Source organism: Acomys minous (genome assembly GCF_964271855.1).
Source record: "Acomys minous genome assembly, chromosome: 9".
Taxonomy (NCBI): domain Eukaryota; kingdom Metazoa; phylum Chordata; class Mammalia; order Rodentia; family Muridae; genus Acomys; species Acomys minous.
Genome location: NC_140490.1, coordinates 116,803,749 through 116,822,538, shown reverse-complemented (window position 1 = coordinate 116,822,538; position 18,790 = coordinate 116,803,749). Strand labels below are relative to the sequence as shown.

The 18,790-nt window shown below is 44.6% G+C and overlaps 1 protein-coding gene and 1 long non-coding RNA gene across 5 annotated transcripts in view; one reads left to right on the top strand and one right to left on the bottom strand.

The window, feature by feature from the left end:
- Nucleotides 1-18,790, top strand: part of RAB3IP (RAB3A interacting protein) — a 45,548-nt gene that overhangs the window by 14,385 nt on the left and 12,373 nt on the right. For 3 of the 4 annotated variants that reach the window (XM_084795367.1, XM_084795368.1, XM_084795369.1), the window contains exon 4: nucleotides 8,990-9,085. The exons of the other annotated variant lie outside the window; for it this stretch is intronic. In XM_084795367.1, the coding sequence (XP_084651493.1) occupies nucleotides 8,990-9,085 (96 nt within the window). The remainder of the gene's footprint in view (nucleotides 1-8,989; nucleotides 9,086-18,790) is intronic. 4 annotated transcript variants of the gene reach the window in all.
- Nucleotides 24-18,790, bottom strand: LOC311605076. Its single transcript, XR_014781780.1, has 3 exons — nucleotides 13,536-18,790; nucleotides 8,480-8,638; nucleotides 24-446 (listed from the first exon to the last, which is right to left on the bottom strand). It is a non-coding gene; the product is annotated as an uncharacterized lncRNA (long non-coding RNA).

Sequence of the window (18,790 nt, the reverse complement as noted above, 5' to 3'; positions counted from 1 at the left end):
TCCCAACCCTGCACGCATTCTGTCAGAAGTGACCGCTTGGGCCGGCAGCTCATAAACAGGCACTTGGCGGCGATGCGCTTGACTAACTGCCTCGCTGCACGGCATCTGAGTCTGCAGAGTCGCCTGCGCGGTGCAGAGGCCCTGCCTGGGAACAGGACCTGACCCCAGGAGAGCTCAGCTCTGCACTGGCTGCTGTCCTCATGTGTAGTACAGGTTCACGGGCTAAACCACATGACGTCCACTCGGGTTATCTCCTTACGTGGCCGGCGTGGGAATCACTTCCTTGCAGCCCACCAGTCTCGTTCTTTTCACCTGGAGGAACTGGTTTAGTAGCATCACATTCTTCCTTGTGCTAATTGTTGAACATTGCATTTTACTTAGGGAGTTTTCTTTCCTTGATAAATTTGTCCTCAAATTTATGGCCAGCGCTTATGATCCTCTTCCCACTGAAATAAAATAGCAGAGAGAACTATAGTGTTAGGAGACAGGAAACGTTTATGTGTGTGTGTGTGTGTGTGTGTGTGTGTGTGTGTGTGTGTGTGTGTGTAAGGGGATGGTACCTCTGCATGTGTGTGTGTGCAGAGGCCAGAAGACGGCATGGGATGTTTCCTCCATCATTCTATTATTCCTGTGAGGCAGGGTCTCTCTTGTTTAGGGTAGAAAAGGGCAAGCACCAGTCATCTTTCTGTCTCCCCGTCATCTACTTGGAGCCGTGGTTGTAGGCCTATGCCAGGATGCTCAAGCCAGTCCATGGTCCTGGGATCAACTCTGGTCCTTAGATAGGGGAGCAAACAGTCTTAACTATTTAGTCATTTCACTAGCCCAGGAAAAACACATAAATGAACAATCTTACTTTATCAGCCTCCCCCCAAAAAAAGAGTACAGTAAAACACAGTGAGAGTAGAAGGTTGAGAGCAGAATTCACTGAGATTAACAAGAGAAATAGAAAATGAATAAAACAAAATATGGATTCTTTAAACATCAATAAAATTGACAAACCTCTTGCAATACTGACAGAAAAAAATTTGTAGATTATCAATATTAAGAGTAAACAGATTCCTGATTCCACAGACAGCAAAAATACAATTTAGGAATGATAAGAACAATTCTACAAACATAAATTTGACAGCTGTGGTCAAATTTGTATTTTAAAAAATCGAGAAAATATATCAAACGCTTTCTCTCCTGCCGTGCCATGTTCTGGGCATCAGTTCCACCATCTGTCTACCATGGTGTTCTCTCAAGAATATAACTTTCTTTTCCATATATATATATATATATATATATATATATATATGTGTGTGTGTGTGTGTAAGTCCTGCTTTTTATCCTTTCTACTAATGTATGCCCTTTAACTGAAATATTTAGGCTGTTTATACTTAATGCAATATTGACGACATTTGGCTAACTATTGTCTTCTGTTTGTATTCTGTTGTTCTCTTTGATCTCCTATTTTATTTCTCCTTTTATACTCATTTTTGGTAATTTCAGTCTGACTTTGGCTCGCTGGCTGATCTTTGTTGAGGAGTCTTGGTTTATGGCTTACAGTGTATTCCTTTAGCTAGCCACTGTCTGCTTTCCAGCGTGTGCTACCCGTATACAGTGTAAAAATCTTCGCTCTGTGCAGTGACTATTATATGCTTCATATAGTTTGAATCTCACCAAACACTTTTATTTTGCATCAAACCCTTGATTACTTTGTTTCCAGTGTTACTCTATTGTTTCATGTGTGTCAGGCTTCCCAACTGGCATCATTTTTCTTTTTGTTTAAAGGGCTCCTTTAACATGTTTCCTGTCCATATATGATTTGAATACCTTTTTAAAAATATATGTGAAAAGGTCCCTTTTTTCTTCAGTGTTTTTCATTTCACTGGGTACAGTCTTGAAGGCTGATGGATGCATTCTTTCTCAGTATTTAAAGGGTTTGCTTCGTTGTCTTCTAGCACACACTGTTCTCACAGGAAACTTGGGGTCCCCTTGCATTCTGCTGCTCGTGTGTGCTGTCTTTGCTTTCTGGTTGCTGTGAGAGCCTTCCGTAAGCAGTTTTGTTATGACTTCCCCCTGTAGTGTAGTTTCTTCAGGGCTGTGGTGTCTGTGTGCGCATTCTTGCACACACGCGCGCGTGCATACACACACATTCTCACATATACACGCTGTCACAACACATGCACACACACACTCACACATACATTTTCACACTCACACATGCACACAGACATACACATACACGCATACACACTCACACTTAGAAATGTAATGTTCTGAATCTCTAGGCTTTTGTTTTCACAAAATTTTGGACATTTCAGCTTCAGTTTCAGAAATCTCCACATTCCTTTCTTATGTCTCCTTTCTTGAACTTCTATTATATGTCTGTTGGACTGTGGGATTATATATATATATATATATATATTATTTTCTCTCCTTGTGTTTCACTGTGGATAGTTGTCAGTGCTGTTCCTTTCTTCTGCAGTATCTTGGTTTTCACGTCCGCAGTGAAAGTTTGCTTTTGTTGTCTAGCGTGACCACTTTTCCTGGATTCTGGGATGCGTGCTTTAAACTCCTAGTACTTCTGCTCTCACGGTAACCCAGGGCTCACGTCAGTTGCCCCCACTTCTTCGTGGTCACAGTCTTTAGTTGGCGTGTGCCCAGTGGCTTCAGAGTTGTTGTGTCATGTACATTTTCCTGGGTTTTCAGTTGTATGGATAGTAAGTTCAACCCTGTTACACTATCTTAACCTTTCCTGAATCTACACTAACACACACACACACACACACACACACACACACACACACACACACACACACACACACACCAGTCACTTTGAGCTTCACAAGGAAGGTTAGACATTTTGTTTATGATTACATCTGAAGTGTGTGACGTACTCTTGTATTTTGTTGATTAACTGGATTATGTATGTGGGCGTGCAGATGTACTGCTGTCAGGATAGGCATCTGCATATTATACAACCTATTAGAAACTTAACCTCCATGTGTGCAATGCTCTGAAGTAGAGGCTCGTAGTAGGCAGGCTACCCTGTGAAGTAATTAGGGATTGGGTTCTTCTGTATTGGGCTTTGTAATCTCCTAGGGCTGAACAACCACTTTTGGCAACAGATCACAGTGTTTGAACAGGGAGCCACCCATGAGCCAGAGATTTGTGGGACGCCAGGATTGTGTGTGAGTGTGTAGCCGTTTGGCCCTCCCGCCCCACGTTGCTGAAGATTAGCTTGGGTAGAATGTGGACTTAAGTCCTTTTAAACCATTGATCTGTATGATCGTTTCTAGTTCCATCCATTTGTCCACAAATAACATGGAACCCCTACTCTGATCTACCCAATGGACAGGACATTCTCCACAGTTATGTGGAGAGTGGGGACTGACACTGACATGAACTCTGGTGCCCTATATTTGACCACTACTCCTGGGTGGGGAGGCCTGGTGGCACTCAGAGAAAGGATAAGCAGGCTACCAAGATGAGACTTGATAGTCTATGACCATAGAGTGGGGGAGGAGGTCCCCCTTGGTCATAGACCTAGGGGAGGGGAATAGGGTGAAAGCAGGAGGGAGGGAGGAATGGGAGAATACAAGTGATGGGATAACAATTGAGTTGTAATCTGAATAAATTAATTTTTTAAAAAGGTAGATCTTTACATCTCCTCCCAGAGATGCTGAAGCAGATTGTTGTGCTGAGGTGTAGGAGGAGGAGTGTTGTGCTGAGGTGTAGGAGGAGGATTGTTGTGCTGAGGTGTAGGAGGAGGATTGTTGTGCTGAGGTGTAGGAGGAGGATTGTGCTGAGGTGTAGGAGGAGGATTGTGCTGAGGTGTAGGAGGAGGAGTGTTGTGCTGAGGTGTAGGAGGAGGATTGTTGTGCTGAGGTGTAGGAGGAGGTTGTTGTGCTGAGGTGTAGGAGGAGGATTGTTGTGCTGAGGTGTAGGAGGAGGTTGTTGTGCTGAGGTGTAGGAGGAGGTTGTTGTGCTGAGGTGTAGGAGGAGGATTGTTGTGCTGAGGTGTAGGAGGAGTGTTGTGCTGAGGTGTAGGAGGAGGTTGTTGTGCTGAGGTGTAGGAGGAGGATTGTTGTGCTGAGGTGTAGGAGGAGGTTGTTGTGCTGAGGTGTAGGAGGAGGTTGTTGTGCTGAGGTGTAGGAGGAGTGTTGTGCTGAGGTGTAGGAGGAGGATTGTTGTGCTGAGGTGTAGGAGGAGGTTGTTGTGCTGAGGTGTAGGAGGAGGAGTGTTGTGCTGAGGTGTAGGAGGAGGATTGTTGTGCTGAGGTGTAGGAGGAGGATTGTTGTGCTGAGGTGTAGGAGGAGGATTGTTGTGCTGAGGTGTAGGAGGAGGTTGTTGTGCTGAGGTGTAGGAGGAGGATTGTTGTGCTGAGGTGTAGAAGGAGGATTGTTGTGCTGAGTTGTAGGAGGAGGATTGTGCTGAGGTGTAGGAGGAGGATTGTGCTGAGGTGTAGGAGGAGGATTGTGCTGAGGTGTAGGAGGAGGTTGTTATGCTGAGGTGTAGGAGGAGGTTGTTGTGCTGAGGTGTAGGAGGAGGATTGTTGTGCTGAGGTGTAGGAGGAGGTTGTTATGCTGAGGTGTAGGAGGAGGTTGTTGTGCTGAGGTGTAGGAGGAGGATTGTTGTGCTGAGGTGTAGGAGGAGGATTGTTGTGCTGAGTTGTAGGAGGAGGATTGTGCTGAGGTGTAGGAGGAGGATTGTTGTGCTGAGTTGTAGGAGGAGGATTGTTGTGCTGAGTTGTAGGAGGAGGATTGTGCTGAGGTGTAGGAGGAGGATTGTGCTGAGGTGTAGGAGGAGGATTGTGCTGAGGTGTAGGAGGAGGTTGTTATGCTGAGGTGTAGGAGGAGGTTGTTGTGCTGAGGTGTAGGAGGAGGATTGTTGTGCTGAGGTGTAGGAGGAGGTTGTTATGCTGAGGTGTAGGAGGAGGTTGTTGTGCTGAGGTGTAGGAGGAGGATTGTTGTGCTGAGGTGTAGGAGGAGGATTGTGCTGAGGTGTAGGAGGAGGTTGTTGTGCTGAGGTGTAGAAGCAGGCGTTTCCCACAAAGCTGGTTGTTACTCTCCCTGAGGATGATCCCTTCTGCCATGAAGGGAACCTCAGGTGTGATTTTCTGGACGCCATAGTTCAAGAATACCTGCCCCATTTAGTGACTGTGACCTGGCTATAACAGCTGGAACCAAAGAAAGATAAACATTTACTGGGTTCTTTCATTAACAGGAATTTCCTGACTGTAGTGTGCAGGAATAAACTCGGCATGACCCCGTACTTGAAGCATTTACTTCGGTAGTGTTTGGTGGTGTATGTCTGTAATCGTAGCTCTCAGAACCCTGAGGCAGGAAGATTGCTGTGAATTTGAGGTCAGTCTAGTCTACATACTGAATTCCAGGCCAGCCTAAGTTAGAGTGAGGCCCTGTCTCAAAAAAGAAACCAAACTAAATAAAGAAAAGCATTCAGTAGTTGGGCAGAAGCAATGTAAATGTGCCTCATCAACTGTGTGCTGTCTGGTATCTCTGAAATCAACATGAGGCTTAAAACTGTTACCAGTTAGTTAATAAAGACAGTTGGGACTGCCTGCTTATGTGTGAGCTTGGCCATAGCTCTCATGCTTAACTTAATTGAGTTGACTGTAATTACTAGGTTAAATACCTCCAACAGTATCTCACTGTAATGAAGTATTGAAATGGAAACAGAGTAACGGGATAAAAATCTGTTCTCTGTCAGTCTAAAGGGATTCTCAAAAATAACAACCCTAAGAAATAAAAGAAACATTGTGTCATTGCTTCATCAACAGCATTGTTTTATTTCTATGTATATGACATATTCATATGAGAAAGTATGAAGTCCAGCTAGATATATGTGATTGTTACAGTGCGTCTGAGGCTGCGGTGGTTCATCTCTAGCATAGGGGTGAGGGAGATGAGCTCTTCGCTGACCACCCCATCACGCACGTACACCCCAGCTACTTTGGGCGGAGGCTGAGTTGCAGAAAGATTGCTGGACCTCAAGAGTCTGGGGCCTCCTGGGAGACACAGCAAGACCCCTTGTGGGAATACAGAGGTGATGAGGTCGTAAGCGCTGTGGAAGTGTGCGTGTTCCTGGGTTCCGGTGCAGCTCTCAGCCTCCTTCCCCACGTCCTCACTCGAAATCCACATCACTGGCCCAGAACATTACGTTAATAACTGTGATCTGCTTCTGCAGTGGGTTTGTTTGTTTGTTTGCTTTTGTTTTTTAAAAGTTAGCCAGTCTATACACGTGGTGCACCCTGAATGGCAGACCCGTTGAGACCATCAGCAACGCCTGCTCTCTCTTTTGGGAATTCCCCTTTGCTTTAAGATAAGTCCTGTTTCTTACTTTGCCTTTCAGGGCTGCTTGAGACACAACTCCGCCTCTCTTGTAGCTTCTGCCCTCCACGTTGTCATCTCCTGCAGAGCATACTGCGTCATGCCTTCAGTTTGGTGGATCCTAATTCCCCAAAATGCAGCCATCATTATTTCCAGATGTTCTTGTGCATCTGCCTAAAAGCCTTGTAACCCTCATTATTCTATGACTGCCTGGAAACCAGGACTTTTCTCTCTGATTCTACCTCTGGCAGCAAGCTGATTGCCTGACTGATTAACATAAGAGTTAGCAGTTGTTGGAGGAGTGACAGTTGAGTAACTAGGTTACAATACAGGGTATGATGAGGAACAGTACAAACGTTCAAGAATAAGCACACGAGTACAGCTTTCCTCGTTTTGGTTGGCTGAGTTGGAACTTGCAGCATACAGGCAAACAGACATCAGTTATCTGTGCGGAAAGAGTTTAGCTGGATTGGACCAGACTGAGGGGTGAAGGAGAGACTGCGGCAGGCTTGACCCCGTTTAGAGTGTGAGTCAAGAATGAACTCAGCGAAGGCGGCTGGCACAGGCTCCCTCGGCCTTGGTCCTGGGTGGAGTCTATGCTGCTTGGTAGTTAGATGGCAGCGGTGTGGAGCTCTGCCTCCAGGAATGACAGGCACACTTGTGGCTCCATGGGAGGAGCTGCTTGGGAGTCTCCTGTTCGCTTAGGTGTTTCCCAGGAGCGTTTCCAGCGTTCAGTGGGTATTGCACCTTTCAGCACTAGCAGGATGCCTTGACCTCTATTATCTGTAGATTTGCTGGTGTCTAGGATGTAACAAAGCTGCAGATTGCCTTTTCACCTCATGTGCACGTGCGTTTCCTGCACATCTCTTCCTGGCTGCGTTGCTCACCCCTTGTATCATGTTTAAAATCATGTTAATCATATTTAGCTCTTCAAATTCTCTATTGAGAAAGTTCTTGAAATCTTTATTTATAGCTTTTTGAGATGTTCAGTATATTATTATTTGTGGTCGCTCTGCTGTACAGTAGGATGCCAGACACCTTGTTAACTATACATCCGGTTTTGTCTCTTACGCACATGTAACTTGAGTTTCTAGTGGAGGGAGTAGGACAGCAGCCTGGATGTCTGTGTGGCGGTGGTTTTTTGTCATCACTAACATCTTCAGAGTTACGCCTGTCAGTCAGTTTTTTTCTGGCACAGTGTTTCTGAGGCTTTCGAGTCTCAGCATTCCACTATAAGATCAGAGATTTTGCATCAGGTCCTGGTCTCTACCTGTCTGCATTGTTTTCGGTTTTCCCTTAGTGTGGAACCGTGCTGGGCGCTCCCTGTCACTGCTCACTGCTCTGCCGTGTGTGTGGGCCCAAGAGTTCCCTAGCAGCTTGTTGCTGTCCACAGCGTGGATCTTACAGCTGCATGCACCTGCTAATGAGGCCTGAGGAACCTTCTGCATTTTTCCATTTTTCTCAGATGTGTTCTTTTTGTTTTCTCTGAGGTTAGAGTCCTCGTATGTTGAGGTGTTTGTGATGAGTTGTGGTTCTTGCTGCAGTCAGTGAGGACACATTCTCTCATGTCCTGAGACATGGGAGGGCGCTCTCACGAAGTTGCTGACCATTTATCGTTAGGTTCTGATATCCTAGGATGTGCGCTTCTCAGAAGCTGTCTTTGGGAGATTAAGAACCTAAGCTGCCTCCACAGTCACAGGTACTAGTCACTACATTATCAGTGTGACAGTGGGTGACCTGCACGGAGCTTCTGTTTTTAAAATCTGTGTTTGAAAGGTTAATTTAGGGCGACTTCCGCATATAAATCAAGTATCTTGATGCTTTAGTAAAATACTTTTGTGAGCTGGGCATGGTGGCACATGCCTTTAATCTCAGCACTCGGGAGGCAGAGGCAGGCAGATCACTGTGATTTCGAGGCCAGCCTGGTCTACAAAGTGAGTCTAGGACAGCCAAGGCTACACAGAGAAACCCTGTTTCGAAAAACCAAAAAATAAAAATAAATTAAATAAATAAAATAATTTTGTGTGTGTATGCATCATGCATATGCAAATGTGTAGAGATCAGAGGTCAATAGTGGGTGTCTTCTTTAATTGCTCTCCACCTTATTTGTTGGAACTGGGTCTCTCGCTGAGCTTTGTACTCACCTGGTTGCTGGCTGGCCAGTGAGCTGCCAGTCTCTGCCTCCCCTGTGCTGGGACAGCGGATGCGCACTGCTGTGCCTGGCTTTTCACATGGGTTCTGGGTCCAAACTTGGCTCCTTCCACTTTTGTGGCAGGGACTTTACTGACTGAGCCATCTATCCCCTTTAAGTAAACATTAACATAATTAATATTATTGGCAGAATTGAAAGAAGCACATGCTCGGTAGAAGTAAGTATGCTTAGAGAAAAGCTAATGGGGAAATAATGTTTTTCTGTGTGTTACATTCACATTTAGTCTCAGTGATTTGCAGAAGAAATGCAGTGTAACAAGCTGGGATTGGTTGTAACTTTACAGTTGTTTGATTGTCTTCCAGCTAGCAAATACTAAGCATTTTCAGTATGAACATGTAGGAGATGGTGTTAATATTTTATAGTTTTGTTAATAACTGATATAGTTTATATAATCTCATTTCAGACTGAAGAGATCTAAAACAAAATTATCAATTTCTCATAGGAATTGAAGCTAAAAGATGAAGAATGTGAGAGACTTTCGAAAGTGCGAGACCAGCTTGGGCAGGAGTTGGAAGAGCTCACAGCTAGTTTGTTTGAGGTTGGTCTGTGTACATCGTGGCCAAGGGCAGCGTCTCAATTTTATATGCTGATAGAATTGGTTTGTGAAGGAATCTTGAAAAGGGTATGGCTAGCTTTGTGTGTATTCCTAATCCCTCTGAGCAAGAAAGAAAACACAATCTTTAAGGAAATGTAGTCTCTAATTTAAAATACTATAAGGAGGAAATAGGAACACCATATGTTAACAGTGTCAGGCAGTTAAAAATGTGCGTGCAAAAGAGGAGGTTAGAATTTACCAGTTACTTAGGGGATACTTCGATTTTTTAAAATTTTCTTTTATGATTGCAAATCTTTGAGGTGCAGTCATTGCTGTGGGGTGATTTGAGGCACCTTAGGTGACACATCTCTTCATCCCCAGCTTGCCCGCAGGACCAAGATTTCTACCCGGCTCTACTTGGACTCTTGATTGCAGGGGCATTGGCACTGAGCAACAGATGCAGTGGGGCACGTGTAAGACAGACAGACAGACAGAGACAGAGAGAGACAGAGCCGCTCACTGTTGTAAAGAACTGGCTCATATGACTATGGAGGCAGCCACATCCCAGGGATATAAGGTGGACTAGCAAGCCAGTCTGATCTTGAAGGCCTGAGAACTCGAAGAACCATGTTTGAGAGCCTGAAGGAAGAAAGACATTTTTTTACTTGGTGGAAAGGTAGGCGTGTTCTGCTGAGGCCTTCCCCTGCTGCCTGAGGCCCGTTGCCTTACGCAGTGCGTTCTGCCTCAGAAAGTGCACCAATCTGTTCATCTCATTCAAAATACCATCACAGACATTCTCACAATCATGTTTTATTTAACGTTTAATTTGGGCATCTTGTGATCCATTCACGTTTCAAAATGAAACATGAAATAGGTTTGTCCTCCAAATACCAACTAGGAAAGAAAAGTAATTCTATTTTTCAAGTTTGTAAATACGAGCTTGTGTTTAAGAGCAAAGACCTAAGTGAGCGACCTTATGTCTCCTGGGACCTATGAGTAGATTTTTGTGTTTCTAAGTGGAGAAAAGTTAAAAATTTACTGTCACACATCTAAATTATATGAAAAGTTTAGCACTAGTGTGTAAGTTAGAAGTCAGCTTACGCATTAAGTACTGAAACATTAAAGTTTGTTAATGGAAACAACAGACAGAAGTGAACCTGACACAGTTCTGACCCGTGTGGTGGAGTGTGGAGCAGGCTGTAAGGTATCTACATGTAGCTGACGTTAATCACCTAAAAAACAGTGCTAACGTGTGAAAATGTGTAGTTTGAATTTTGATAACCAAAATTTGAAAAGTACATTAGATACACAAAAGAGAGAAAACAGTCAAAGAATGCCAGCTTCGCACGCACATGCACGTATGTACACACCACCAGACCACAGTGAAAGAGAACAAGAGAAAAGAGGAACAGGAAACTCGGACAGAGAGAACACACATTACAACATGGGGAGAGGAAGCCTGTACCTTACAATAATTACTTTAAATATAAACAAACCAAATTCCCCAATCAAAAGATACATGGTAGAGACAGCCTAAAGGTAAATAGGTAGAGAAATAGTTTTGTGCTACTGGTAAGGAGAACAGAGGTGCTGTATTCAAAATGTGCATAACAGACCTTCATTCAAAACTGTCATTAAGAGATAAGGCCATTACATAGTGACAAAGGGATCAGTTTGATTGGGTGATGCATTTAAATATATACCCAACCACAAAGCGCCTATATGTACAAAGCAAGTATCATCAGGGAGAAACTAGTGCAGTTGTAGTAGGGGGTGTTAATGCCCTTTGTGTTTATGGATGCATTGTTCAGAAGTCAAGTGAAGACGTAGCAGCACGGACTGGCGCTAGACCAGATGTACCTGGCCTACACACATAGAACTTTCCACATAAGAAAAGAATCCACATTCTTCTCATGTGTACCTGAGATGCTGTCTAGGATAATTCATGTTACAACACAACATTCATTACAAATTTAAAAAGACAAAAGATTCCCAAAAGCTTTTTGTAGCCACAATAAAATCTGACTAGAAATCAACAATTAAAAAAGTAAAATGCACAAGTATGTGGAAACTAAAACACTTTGAAGTGTGGGGTTAAGAAGGAATTAAAAGGCAATTTGAAAAACTTCTTGAGACAAAATGAGACATAACATGGCAGAAGCTTAGGAGACGCAGAAAAGCAGCATTAGGAAAATTAGCAACAGAAAAACAAAGAAGACACTCGATTGAATATCAGACCTCAAGGAAGCTGAAACAGAACTAACCTAAGCCCCAAGTTAGCAAGAGGAAGGAAGGACCAGGCGTGGAGTAGGGATGGGAGCAAGGGAGAGAGAATATCAGCAAAACTAAGAGCTGTTTACAAACACACACACAAAACAAGACCTTCATTAGACTGAGAAAAAAGAGAAAGTTTTAAAAAGAGATGAAAGAAGAGACGTACCAATCATTTTTTAAAGGTCGTAAGAGTCTTTATGAAAAAAAAAATCCTACTCCAGTCAAATACCCTAGAAGAAATGGAGACATTTCTAGAAATACAGTTATCAAAATGTACTCAAGACAGCATGGAAAGTCTGAAGTGACCAGTGACAAATAGAGCTAGGGCAATCGAGAACAGTCCAGTGCTAGAGGGCTCCACAGGGAGTCACCAAACAGTGAAACAGAGTACCAGACATCTCCCGGCACTAAAAACAAAAGTGAAAGATGTAAGGAGAAGGAAGCACTTCTAAAAGTGTCTTGTAAAGTCACGATTACGAGATATCATGAGGAGAAAACCGATGGGCAAATAGTCTTGATACACACAAGATGCAGAAATTGTCAATAACACCCCAGCAAGCTGAGTTCAGCAGCACATGACGAGAGAACCATATACCATGGCCAAATAGGGTTTATCCTTGGAATGCAAGGATGGTCCAACGTCAGCAAATCAATTGGCGAGACACACTACATGAGTAGGAAATAGAAACCATGTGATCGTCTCAGCAGATGTAGAAAAGCATCTTATACAAGTCAAAGTAATTTGTGATAATACTGTCAACAGAAGAAGTATTAAGGGAATGTTATTCAACATGCTAAGGGCCAAACGTTAAACAGCCAGCAGCACAATCATAGAGGACACAGAGCGTTCCTCTGTGACCGTGTACAAGCCACAAGAGCTGGTGCTCAGGACTTCCCCTTCATGTGCTAGGAGTCACAGGCAGAACATTACACGAGATACAGAGGTAAAAGTAGGTTTACAGATGGTTATCATTTATAGAGAATCCAAAAGATTCCGCACTAAAAACAACTAATAAAGGAATTTTGTAAAGTTTGAGATCAAGAGTAGTGTTTGTCTATACCACATGTTCTGACAAGGGAATGAAGGACAGTCTCACAAAAACACCCACAAATGCACTTAGCAGTACAGTGACCGTAGGTACACTGGAAGTTAAGATAGGCTGATGTGAAGGGAGTTAAAGAAGATGCACAAGGAATCATTGCACAGGTTGGAAGAATTAGTTTGGTGTGGAGCTTTCTGTAGATGCAGTGTGGTTGCCATCAAAATCCCAAGGATGTTATTTGCAGAAATAGAAAAAAAAAACCTTAATTTACACGGATCTACAAAAGAGCTGAACCTCCAGAGTGCTTCTGAGAAAGAGCAGTGAGCTCTGTCTTCACGTTTCCTCCTCTCAGGTCGTATGACAAAGCGACAGCAATGAAAACTCAGCATAACCGTAAAGAGAAAAGATATGTAGCCCAGAAATAAGACTGAGGTTTTATAATCCACTGATTCTTCTTACCCCTGCCCCCCCCACCCCTGAGTTAAGTTATAGTCCTGGCTGTCCTGGACTCACTTTGTAGACCAGGCTGTCCTGGAATTCACAGAGATCCACCTGCCTCTGCCTCCCGAGTGCTGGGATTACAGGCGAGCGCCACTATGCCCGGCAATCCACTGATTCTTAGTGAGGGGACTAATGAATGGGAGAAAGGATAGTTTGTTCAGTAAGTGACACTGGGAAAATAATATCTATGTGCACATGTACATGAATGCAATTGGACCCTTACACTATAAACAAACCCCACAAATGGAATCAAAAGACCCAAAACTATCACCACTAGCCTGGGAAAAGCTTCTGTACGCAGGTCTGGGCAGGTACTCAGAAAACAACAAAACCAGACAAGTGGGATTGCGTCAAACTAAAGCCTGTAAACTCCAGCCACCAAAATTAACCTGCAGTGCAGTGGATAGAAGAAAACTGGCAAAGTGTAGCTGACGGGATAATCGCAGCACACGTAAGGAATATCAAAACGAGTGCCGCACGGAGAGAGGTGTACACTCAGCAGGAAGTGTATGAAAAGATGTTCAACATCACCAGTCAGGTAATGCTGATCAAAACCCAGGAAGATGTCACCACACGCCTGTCAAAGTATAGCAGAGCGCATGTTGGCAGGATGCGGTGTAGGTGCTACTTCTTACCCTATTTAGGCTTCCTTAATGCCTCTGCCTCCCTTCCAACCCCTCCCCCCTTGGTAGGAGAGAAGGTTGGAGGGGAAAGGGGGGCGGGATTCTCCTTAGCTACTTCCGGCTGGCTGGGGTTGTTGGGGTCCTCGGGCTGAGTTCAATCCTCCTTTCAGGATATTTCCAGCTTCTCATTAAGCTGCGTCAACAGCACCCAGGAGCAGCAGCAGTCTTCTGGGCTCTGGCGGTTATTTCCTCTCAGAGGCCTCGGAATTCAACTGTCTGCAGCTGGCAAACAGTCCCTCTCAGAGCCTGGGTGAGGCAAACAGCTTGCTGCTGTGGGCAGTCTGAATCAGCCCCACACCCCACACCTGGGTAAAATGAAAACATGCTTATATAACATAAAACTGAGTTTGTAAAGACACCCAAACTTTCCATTACATCGAGGCACTCTTAGTATAGCTATTACTGACAAAAGTATGACGATTTCTCCTTTAACAGTTACAAATAGAGCCCGATGAAGTGGCACACACCTTTCCAGCACTCAGGAGTCAGTCAGCCCTGTGAACTCAAGGTCAGCATGGTCTACATGTCGAGTTACAGGACAGCTATATAGTAAGACCTAGTCTTTAAAAAACAAAGAAACAACAGCAGAGTTAAAACTAGAAGCAAGCAATCCCCCTTTTTGGGTGCACCTCAAAGGAAATAAAATTAATTCTTGACGTCTGCCCCATATTCGTTTGTTGCTGTAGTATTGTCACAAGCCAGATGTCAACACATATTCAACAGTGAATGGATAAAGCTGATGTAAAGTGTGTGTTTACATGGTGTTCAGCTTTTTAAAAAGGGACACCAGGTTGACATGGCTCAGTGGGTAAAGGTGCTTCTGCGCAGGCCAGTGACCAGAGGTCAGTCCCGCATCCTGTGGTGGAGGACGGTGCCGCTGCTGAAGGCTGCCCCGACAGACGCAGCACTTACAATTTGTCTGTTTTTTTTTTTTTTAATGAAAGAAAACCTCACCATTTGAGGCAATATAGATGACTATGTGTGAGAGGGACAGAAAATGATGCGTAGTCTGTCTCCCTGTCGTGGGGATTGGAGGGCAACCGAGTTCTTCAGGACAGGGTGGACGGGTGCTTGTTGGATGAGGCCTGGGAGAGGGAGATGCCGGGTAGCTGGCACAGGAAGTGCAGCACAGCTGTGTCATGTGGGGAGTTGGCTGAAAAGTTGATCCTAACTGTTCCACCACCAAGGGCAAGCTGAAGTGGGTATGTTTTTGGTTTTGTTTTTCAATTACTAGAAAATCCGACTTTTATGGTAGTTTTTATTGAGACAGGCAATTCATTTCTGTAGCATCTCTGGTTGCTTCCACACTGCAAACACAACGTTGAGTCATTGTAACAGAAGCTCTGTGAGGTCCTGAGATTCAACAACACCCTTCGGCCCTTTGCAGAAGTTTGGTGATTGCTAGTACTGCTCACGGCTCCATAAGCTGAGCCGGGTAACTGAATGTGGGAGCTGCAAGCACTAGCACAGCATGGAAGATTTCTGTCTACAGTAACCAGAAACTGACTTGAAACCAAGCACAAAATGAGTGTGGAAGTTTTGGCCATGATCACTTTTGTCTCCTCACACGGCTTCACCACAGCCTTGGTGTGGTCACTGCAGTGTGCATCACCAGCAGTGACTGTTGCCTTAAGTGCCGAGGCTCAGATCCAAGACTTCTGCCACTTAGGAATTGTGGGAAACTAACATTTAGAGTGTGTTCTTACACCATTCCTCAGGAGGTATGCATCCAGCTAGTGTGCATTTGGGTTATTTTGTGTTAGCAATTTAGTTTTTAAAAAATTGCTGTTTGTAGTGCCAGTAAGGTGAGGACCCTGATGGCCAGGCCTGATCCAGGTTCCATTCCCTGGCCCCGCAGAGTGGGGATACAGAGCTAGCTTCTGCAAGTTCCCCCTGATTCCCGCATGCATGCATGGCACACACAAAATAAATTAATAGTATAAAAAAATAATTGCTGTTTGAAGTGTTTGTTGCCTTGAGTTTTTTGTTTTTGTTTTTTACCCATTAAAAAGAAGAGTTGGAAAAAATGTAAGAGAAGACATGGAGGAGGGCTGTGAAAATGCTGTGTTCACAGCACCGACCCAGCCTGTGGGACCCGCACATGAGTATGCCTGTCACCAGTCAGCCAAGGCCTGGGAGGGAGTCGGGGGACCACACCTCACCCTGAGGAGCTCTCGGCTCTGGTCTGAGGAAGATACAATCATTGTCTTTACTGGGTGCCACTTGTCTACAGGTGAGCCCACCAGGCCAATGGATAGTTCAAAACAGTCATTTAGATGACCTGAGGTGCCAAATGTGAAAGACAAGGTTGACAGGTGGGAGGGAGAGAGGTCAGGCATGGGGTAAAAATAGCCAGAGTGCACTGCATTCATGTTATCAAATTGTCGAAGAAGAAATTTAATGAAAGCTATGATTTTAAAAAAAAATTGATGTAGTTGGGCTAGAAAGATGGCTCAGAGGTTAAGAGCACTGGCTGCGCTTCCAGAGGTCCTGAGTTTAATTCCCAGCAACCACAATCTAAATCCCAGCTCGCAACCATCTCTAATGAGATCTGGTGCCATCTTCTGGTGTGCAGGCATAAATACAGGCAAAACACTGTATAATAAATAAATAAAATTAATTAATTTAAAAAGTTGATGTAGTTAGCTTGGGATTGGAACAGAAGTTTTAACAGTTCCTGAAGTGGACCTAACCATAGTTCTGCCATTTGTACTAGAAGTGGTGCTTTCAGCAGTGTATAATATTCTTGGGCGTCTCTAGTGGAGAAAGCTTGGGAAGCCTGCTGTGCCTGGTGCTTCCGTCACCTCACCTGCAAGAGGACAGTAAAAGGAAATAACCAAACATTTAGAAACTGTGCGCTTTGGCTATTTGTTGATTGGCAGACGCATGCCACAAGCCTTCTCTTCTCAGATGGCTTTTGCCTTAGGCTAGCCCTTCTCAGGAACACCAGTCACACCTGTGCGGCCTCCACATCTCCCTCTTGCTCCTGAAGGTCACCTCACAGCCACCTCACTTGGGCTCTCCGCCTGGCTGTGGTTAGCTGTTCACTATTTCCTTTGCTCTTTGAGGCTTTTAAAGATGTTTTAGCAGCACCAGCTCTTTCAGTTGCCCTCCCTGAAGACATTGGCTGCAGGTTGCACAGTGGCAGTAATGTCCAGCCCCCAGCGGCTGAGCAGGCGTTCTGTTCTGTGCTAGTGTCACTTATCCTAGGAGAGGACAGAGCGGACAGGCTTGTTATTTTGCAGTTATCTGTCAAATGTCTTCTGTTGACAGTTCCTCCTCATCCCAGAAGAACTCAGCAAATCTGCAACAACTGTTGCTTTCAAAAGGAAAGTGCTAATCTCACTCATCTGACGGTTCTTAGGGCCTTTGCCACATAAGCAGCGGCGGTGGCTGGAGCAGTTCAGTGGCGCATCTCACGTCATTAGGAATTGCTGTCAATTAGTGTAGTTCACAAGACATACAGACTGCTGCCCAGTTCCCTGAATGCTCAGCTGTGTGTGGCGCACACTCTTGAGGGAGGGGTTAACACCCAGCCACTAGGCAGGTCACAGACCTGGTGTAGCTGTCAGAGTGTGCACTCATTAAACGGCTTGTGTTAAAGTTCTCAAGAGCTGTTAAACCACACATCTTCCCAGCTGGTCTCATCTCCTGTGCAGATCATTTCACACAGAAGCAGACTCTTTAAAATATGAGACCATGGGGCTGGAGAGATAGCTCAGAGGTTAAGAGCACTGGCTGTTCTTCCAGAGGTCCTGAGTTCAATTCCCAGCAACCACTTGGTGGCTCACAACCATCTATAATGAGATCTGGTGCCCTCTTCTGGCCTGCACAAGTGAACTTGCAGGCAGAATACTATATACATAATAATATAATCTTAAAAAATGAGACCATGCTTTTTCTTAAAAAAAAAAAAAAAAAAGAAACAACAAACAAACAAAAAACCAAACAAAACAAAACCGAATTCATTCACCTTTCCCTTAAAGCTTGGGGCTATTACGCTTTGTCATTTTTAGAATGTGCACCAAGCATGAGCTCATTAGCAGCAGGGCCCTGTCTCTTCCTGGTTCACTGTCAGGGCCTAGAGCAGCGCCTCACACGGAGGTGTCATGAGTAAGTACTTCGTGACTGGAAGGCACCTCCACACCTGCGGGGTCACACCTGTTGCGTTAGAAACAGGAGACCCCAGCAGAAGAAATCCTGCTGAGGACGCCAGGAGAATCATTTCCCGGAACTGATATCCTTATGGTTTCATTACTGTATTCTTTAATCTCCTTTTCCTGTTGTTTGGGTTAGCCGGGTTATGAATGAGGTACTCGCGGTTAGTAAGTTCATAATGAAATATAATTGTTAAGAAAATTGAGCCTACAGGCCCCACTTGATGTCCTGTTTCTATCATCCTCTGCTTCTCCACTTGGCAGTGACTTCCTGGGGTCATTTCCTGTTCCGACAGGCAGTCTGTGGTCAGATCACCGTTACATGCTTCCATAGCACAGTCGTTTATTATCATGACATGTGAAGTATCTATCTCCTGCCAATCTATAATTCAGATAAGGGCAGAGACCATAGATTTCTGTTAACTGCTGTATCACCGAGACTCTGTGTACCAGGTACATCTTCAAAGAGGTGTACCATCAATTCACACGGTTACATAAAGTTACAGATAACTCAGAGTTAACATGCATCAGCCAAATATAACCTTACTCCTTTTCATTTAAGAACGAACGAAAGAAAGAAAGAAACGGGATCCTTCTGACGAGTAGGCTCTGCTTTCCCTCCCAGGCCTTGATGTACAGTACAGCCATCACCTGGATCATTTTGTGCATGTTTCCTCGTGAGGTGTTGACACTTTTAATGTGTCCCTTTTGTATAGTTTCTCTGTGACTAGCAATAGGTGTCACAATGGAATTACAAACACCTCATTGCAAAGAAGTTGGCTATGGCCTGCAGCTGTCCTCCGGTCCCCTCGCTGTCCACGGTCCTGACACGGTGTGGACTGCACTGACTGGCTCACCTGGGCTGCCGCAGTGGAGGGTGCCTGGGTCTCACTGCTAATGTCTTACTTGTTTAACACGAACTGCTTTCCCCATAGTGGCCCTTGAATTCTTAGTTTCCCAGCAAAGCTCGGCAGCGTGCCTTTGCCTCAGTCATAGTGCTATGAAATGATTGCTAAAATGCTTTGCCTCCAAAACTTGAGATGTTGACTT